The sequence below is a fragment of the Mustela lutreola genome, chromosome 15 (genome assembly GCF_030435805.1).
Source record: "Mustela lutreola isolate mMusLut2 chromosome 15, mMusLut2.pri, whole genome shotgun sequence".
NCBI classification, from domain to species: Eukaryota; Metazoa; Chordata; class Mammalia; order Carnivora; family Mustelidae; genus Mustela; species Mustela lutreola.
This window is the reverse complement of record NC_081304.1, coordinates 688,875-695,401: the sequence shown is the minus strand read 5'-3', so window position 1 is coordinate 695,401 and position 6,527 is coordinate 688,875. Positions and strand designations below refer to the sequence as shown.

Sequence of the window (6,527 nt, the reverse complement as noted above, 5' to 3'; positions counted from 1 at the left end):
TGCTCTGGAAGGGTTGGCGTTTCTCCCCACGGCCACAGGGCCCCACCGCGATGCCACCATGTCGCCAGACACCTGAGCCCGAAGGGGCCGCTCCTGCTGGGAGTCACTGTCGCCCGTCCATGCGCTGCCCACCGCGGCTCACCTGGCGAGTCCCTGCTGAGTGCTCGTCTTAGGTTAAACGAGAAAACCCGAAGGCCCGGCAGACTGCTCCTCGGCGGGGAGAGAACGACAGTAATCCCCGGAGTAGACAAAGGGCCGCAACCTCAGAAGGGAGCAGATGCTAGGAAGACCCGCACACAGGGGCACGGCAGGGGACCGGGGCCTCGCCGCGGGACCGCAGCTTGTGGGGCCCGGGCCCTCCGGCCTGACGCACACCGGGGAAGCCTGTGGTGTCACGCTGTGCCGGTGTCGCGTCGTGCGGGTGCTGGAAAGGGCAGAAGGCCGGTTTCAGGGAAGAGTGTTCTTTGCAGTCAAGGCTCTACGCAGTGGCGGCTGGAGGCCGAAGGCGGCTGGTTGGGACACGGGCGGCAAGGGGCGTCGTCAGAACGGACCGGGAAACAGAGGCAGCGGAACCATCTGGTTCTAAAACTCCGGCGGTGAGATGAAGCCGGACGAGGACCAGCACGTGTACCCGGTGCGCGGGATGGAGACGGCCCGAGGCACACGCGGTGGCTTCCGAGTTACTGCGGCTCTGAGACCGCGCGTCCCAGCGGAAGGACGTGGTGCTGGAGACCCCACTCTCGTGCGACCCCGGGCCGGCCCGGGGGACTGGGGAGACAGGAGCCGGCGGCGCTGTTGAACTCAGGGCCCTTACTTGTCCTATGACTGACTCGGAACCAGTACCTCTTTGGTCAAAATTATTGTTTGTCCTTTTCTTCATGGCTTCCTGATCCTTTTGGAAACACGACTCTAGCTTTATGGGGTAAGGCAGTAAAAAAAACAAGTCAAGGATAGGCCACTTTGAGAGCGTCCCCGACGTCCACAGCCACGGGAAGCCACCCCCGCCCCGCCTCCTCGCGTGCCCATCCCTCCTTCCGTGAGCAGGAGGGGTCTCGGCCTGTGCCCCGGAGACCTACGGAGCCGTTCCTCTCCTCGGAGAAAGGCGATCAAAACTCCGGCGTCTGCGAGGAGCTGAAGGCTGACCTCTTGTGGGACAAAAGCAAACGTGTAAATGTTTGCTTAAACTCCCAGTACTCGCACTCCTTCCGAATGCGCAGCCATCCTTTCTGTCATGAGGACTACGACAGTTTTCCAGAAGGTTTTCTTCGGTGAATCGCCTGATTATTTAAACATGCTTTTCTTTCTTATTAGGGCTTGACTCTAACTGGGTCACCTGCCTACAGATCCAAGCGGGCATGGGCTTGTAGGCTTTCTGGGTCAGGCGGTTTCTCTGAGCACGACTGGCCATGCTCAGGTCAGATTCCGGGACATGCTGGCAGAGCCTGTGCCCAGGAAAGGCACCAGCCCAGAGGTGGCTCGGAACCCAGCCAGGGGGTGCAGAGGCTGTGCCTGGGAAGGCCGCAGATGGCCTTCGATGGCCATCCCAAGGACGGAAGTCTTCAGGCCAGCCAAGAGGCGGGAACACATCCACCCCACAAACATCTCTGGAATGTTCTCTAAGCCTCGGGAGCTGCGCGGGCCTCATGGACATGATGAAGATAAGCAGTAGCTCAGAGGCACACCGGGGCCTTTGGCCTTTTTCCTCTCAAGGGGCTCAGCCCCTAGGGCAGTGGGGACCCTTCAACTGTGATGACCAGCACGGCCATCCTGGTCCTCTTCTAGTCCAACAAGACTTGCTCGCACTCACTGACTTTGGTTTCTCCCCCTCCACCCTTTCCTGTTGCGAGAGCTCACGTGTCCTGGGCCAGTGGTGATGGGGCTCTGGAACGTGGACAAGTCTGGGGGTCAGGCTCTGGTCGCTGCTGCCCCTGGAAGAGCCATGAGGCCGGTCCAACCATGTACTTTCCAGTGTGTGGCAGGTGACGCTAAGCTGTTTAGTCACAGGTTCGTTGGTGACCATAGCTGTTTGGGCTCCATGCCGAGCCTGGGTTGAGTATGAGTTAGGCTAAGACCAGGGTGGAGGATTAATGGCTCAGAATCTGTGGAAACATCTAAGCTCATCCAGGTGTCTAGGCACTGGTTCTGGAATTGTACAGCATATTGAAAACATCTGGAGAGTCTGAGACACCGATGCCTGGATCCCATGTGAGAATTCTGATATAACTAGTGTGGGCAAAGGTTAGTTTTCTGCTGATTTGTAACAAGTGACCGAATTTAGGCTTAAAACAATACATATTTATTTCCTAGTTTCCATGGATTAGGAGTTGGAATAGGCCTTGGCTAGGCCCTTGTTCAGGGTCTCACAGCTGCAGCCAAACTGTTGGAGGACTGCGCTCACGGCTGACACAGTTTCTATTCTCGTGGGCTGGAGACTAAGGGCCTCGGCTTCACTGGCTGTCAGCTGGAGCCACTTTCGGGTCCCAGAGGGTGACCAGTGTCCTGCACAGTTCACAGCACGGCTGTTTCCCTCTTCAAGGCCAGGAAGGGACAGCAAGAGCTGGCTTGGGGTCTTATGTACGTTCGCAGTGATGTCATTGCAGGAGGGACACACAATGTGACTTCAGGCTGTAGCATTGACCCCCTGTACCACTTCTTTGGTGGAAGTGAGTCTCAGGCTCCACATCCAGTCACAGGGAGGGTATGACCACTGGCGGTCACTCAGGTGTGTCTGTCACATGCTGTGACATGAGCAGTGGGACTCTTCAACTTCCCAAGAAAATTTTAATGTGCAACAAAATTTGAGACCTCCTGGTCCAAGGACCTTTGCCTTCGTCTTTTCCAGACTAGCTGTGCTTGTCCTGATGCTGCTCCGGCCAGCTCACAGTCAGGACAAATGTACCCGTGGTGCAGCTGTTGGTAGCGGGGAGGCTACAGACATGAGGGGCAGGTGTGTACGGGAACCCTGGACCTTCTACTTAATGTTGCTCAGAACCCAGAATGATCTAAAAATAACGGTTGTGTTCAAAAGAGAGCTCAAATAGTCTAATTTTGAAAATGAAAAGAAGAGCCACAAAAAGGGAAAATGTGTTTAAAATGTAAATAACTGGGACGTAATCAGCTTCAGGAATTCATAAGGAAGCTTTAATCGAAAGACAACAAGTAAGAATCCACTCTCAGCCACAGGACAGGACCCATGAGCGGGCAGGTCAGCCACGAAGGGACAAGGACCATCCAAGTGGCGCCCGCCTGCACAGCCTCAGAACCCACAGATGGACAGAACCCCGAGAACAGGGTGGGGGGAGGGGCGGAGCAACACAGGGGAAGGCGTGATGGTGCTGGGGGCGGGGGAGGGGCAGCCCGCCCTCCCTGAGGGGGGCGCCACACGGGGCTCTCCTGGGGCGGGGGTGGGGGGCGATGACTCAGCAGTTTCACTTCCTGGTGGGCTGAGGCTCATGGGAGATATGCAGATGAGCCCAGAGCACCATGGGAAAGGGCCCTTTATATCCCCAGGTGGGCTGCTTCCCCTCCTTTTTGGGGGGCACCCACAGGAGGGCGGTGCCGAACAGGGTGAGAGCCCTTTGGGCTGAGGAGAGGGTCTGGGGGACACGGACTGGCGGGCTGGGGTGGGCTGAGAGGCTGAAGCACCCAGGTGGCCCAGCCTGGCCTGTGGCGGGGTGGGGGGTCGGTTCCATGCGCTTCCCTCGGGGTCCATCAGCTTCCATCGGGTTTCGTCAGCTTCCGTGAGGATCCCTCAGCTTCTGTCAGATCCTGTCAGGTTCCCTCAGCTCCTGTCAGCTTCCCTCAGTTTCCCTCCAGTTCTCTCAGGTTCCCTCAGCTTCTGTCAGATCCTGTCAGCTTCCCTCAGCTTCTGTGAGGTTCTGTCAGGATGTGTCCGGATCCCTCAGCTCCTGTCAGCTTCCCTCAGTTTCCCTCCAGTTCTCTCAGCTTCCCTCAGCTTCTGTCAGATCCTGTCAGCTTCCCTCAGCTTCTGTGAGGTTCTGTCAGGATGTGTCCGGATCCCTCAGTTTCTGTCAGGTTCCCTCAGCTCCTGTCAGTTTCCCTCAGCTCCTGTCAGGTTCCCTCAGCTCCTGTCAGGTTCCCTCAGGTTCCCTCAGCTTCTGTGAGGTTCTGTCAGGATGTGTCCAGATCCCTCAGCTCCTGTCAGGTTCCCTCAGCTCCTGTCAGCTCCTGTCAGGTTCCCTCAGCTCCTGTCAGGTTCCCTCAGCTTCTGTCAGGTTCTGTCAGGATGTGTCCGGATCCCTCAGCTCCTGTCAGCTTCCCTCAGTTTCCCTCCGGTTCTCTCAGGTTCCTTCAGCTCCTGTCAGGTCCCGTCAACTCCCCTCAGGTTCTGTCGGGATCCGTCTGGTTCTCGGAGGTTCTGCCGCCTGGGTGCCGGGGTGTCGGGGGTGGGGGCCGGGGAGGGCCACGTGCCCCACGGGCCTGGGAGCAGCTACGCGCAGGGCAGGGCTGAAAGGGCCGGGTCTCAACCCGTCGCCCCCCCTGCCCGGGCCCCTCCCGGCGACCGCGACCGGTGACCGTCCCACCCCGCCTGCCAGGGGGGCCCCCCAACCTCAGTTGCTTGTCCTTTGCAGCCTCCCAGAGAATAGCGCCGTCGCGGAAGCTGCAGAATTTTCCGGAAGCCCGACGTCCCCGACCTCTGCGGGTCCCTGTTGCATCGGGCCCGGCCCACACACCCGCAGGAGGATCCCCGTCCTTTCCCCGCCCCCGGGCGCCCCCCCACCCCCCCGCACGGCCATGTGCCCCCCGGTCAGCGCGCGGCACGGGGCCGAGGGCATGTCCTACCTCCACGCGTCCTGGCTGTATCAGCTGCAACACGGGGCGCAGCCGGGGGTCTGCTTCGCGTGCTTCAAGACCGCCTTCCTGGAACTCCGAGACCTGCTGGAGCTGGACGACTGGGAGGACGAGGACTGGGACCCCGAGCTGGCGGAGCACGAGGCGGCGGGCTCGGGCTCGGAGCAGGGCGGGTCCCCGGGCTCGGGGCTCGGCTGGGGGCAGGGCCAAGGCGACCCCGCCCAGGGGGGTGCGGCGGGCTGGGGGCCGGGGCCCCCGGCGCCAGCCCCTGCGGGGTCCGAGGAGGCCGGCCCGGACCACCACTTCGTGCCCACCGAGCTGGAGCCTCAGGACGCGGCCCCCCTGGGCCTGGGGCCCGAGGACGCGGACTGGATGCAGAGCCTGCCCTGGAGACTCGAGGGGCCCCCCACCTGCTCGCACTGGCCGAGCCTCCCTCCCCCGTGGCAGGGCTTTCTCAAGGTGGACCTGCCCCCGGGGGAGCCCATGGTGCTGGAGCTGGGCGCCACCCGGGCCGTGGACCCCGCCGAGGCCGAGGCCTGGCTGAGGGACCTGCAGGTCATCTCCATGGTGGGCTGCTACGACGCCATCTACCTCCGCAAGATGACGCCGGGCTGGACGCGGAGGACGCCGGGCCAGGGCTGGCGGGTGCTGCTGGAGCCCGACGAGGTGTGGGTGGTGCGGCTGCAGGACGCGCCGCGGGAGCAGGACCTGCACCGGTGGCAGCTGAGCGTCCTGGAGTCCTCGTTTCCGGGCCAGACCGAAGAGCTGGTCCCCGCGGCCTCGGCCCTGCTCAAGATGGGCTTCACCATCCTCTCCTACTCGCCCTGGGCCACGAGGGAGGCGGAGGAGGGGGCCTCGGCGTCCAGGCCGCAGTGCTCGGCCTCCCAGGGCCGCGGTTCGGGAGCCGCTGAGGCCGGGGGCCCCGGGCCCGGGGCGTCCGGGGGGCCCGGGGAGGGCCCGGCTGCCGGTGCCGCCTCGGCCCTGGGGCAGCTGCCCCCGCTCCAGCCCTTCGGCCCAGTGCCCCGGGACTGAGGGACGGAGGCCCCAGCGGCCGCTCCGGTCCTGGCTGTCCCCTCCCCACGACAGCCCGGGGAGCGGGGGCAAGGGAGACAGGGCGCTCGTGCCTGGGGAGGGAGAGCGGGCAGCTGCCCGCGGACTGAGAAAGGGGACCCATCGCCGCCGCCTCCGTGGACGGGACCCAGGGGCGCGGGACCGGGGCAGGAGTTCTTCTCCGTCAGAAGAGCCTGACGTGCCCCGGGACACGCCTGGTGAGTGGCTGCGGGACACGTGTCTGGGCGCCAGCCCTGCCCTGGCCACACGCAGGCAGGTCTCCGGTGGGGCCCGTGTCCCGGGAGCCCGCGGACGTGGGGGCGATGGGGATGCGGCCCTGCCTTTGCCCGGATGGTGTCTGGGGCCCCCCGGGACCCTGGCCGCCGCCGTGGGGCCTCCGGTCCGCCCCGGGAGACGCCTGGCCGCGGATGTTGCCCTTCTGTGCAGTCGGGCCGTTTAGTACCCGTTTCTTTGTGTCGTTTTCTAACTAAATAAAGTTCGAAGAGTTTTGCTTCAGGCCACTGGGCTGAGTCATCCTTCTGTTGGTCCTTGTTGATTGTCATCGTCATCTCTGTGTCTTGCATGAGCCACCGTGACAGGTTTAAGTCTCCCAGGAGCAGGAGGCAGAGGTGGGGACAGCAGAGGCCCCTTGAGGCCGTGTTTTG

The 6,527-nt window shown here is 62.7% G+C and overlaps 1 protein-coding gene across 1 annotated transcript; it reads left to right on the top strand.

Moving 5' to 3' along the window:
* The first annotated feature begins 4,747 nt into the window (after nt 1-4,747).
* Nucleotides 4,748-5,844, top strand: TEX19 (testis expressed 19). The gene has a single exon (XM_059149584.1). It carries the CDS (start codon nt 4,756-4,758, stop codon nt 5,842-5,844), a length of 1,089 nt encoding a protein of 362 aa, XP_059005567.1. The 5' UTR covers nt 4,748-4,755.
* Nucleotides 5,845-6,527: the final 683 nt, after the last annotated feature.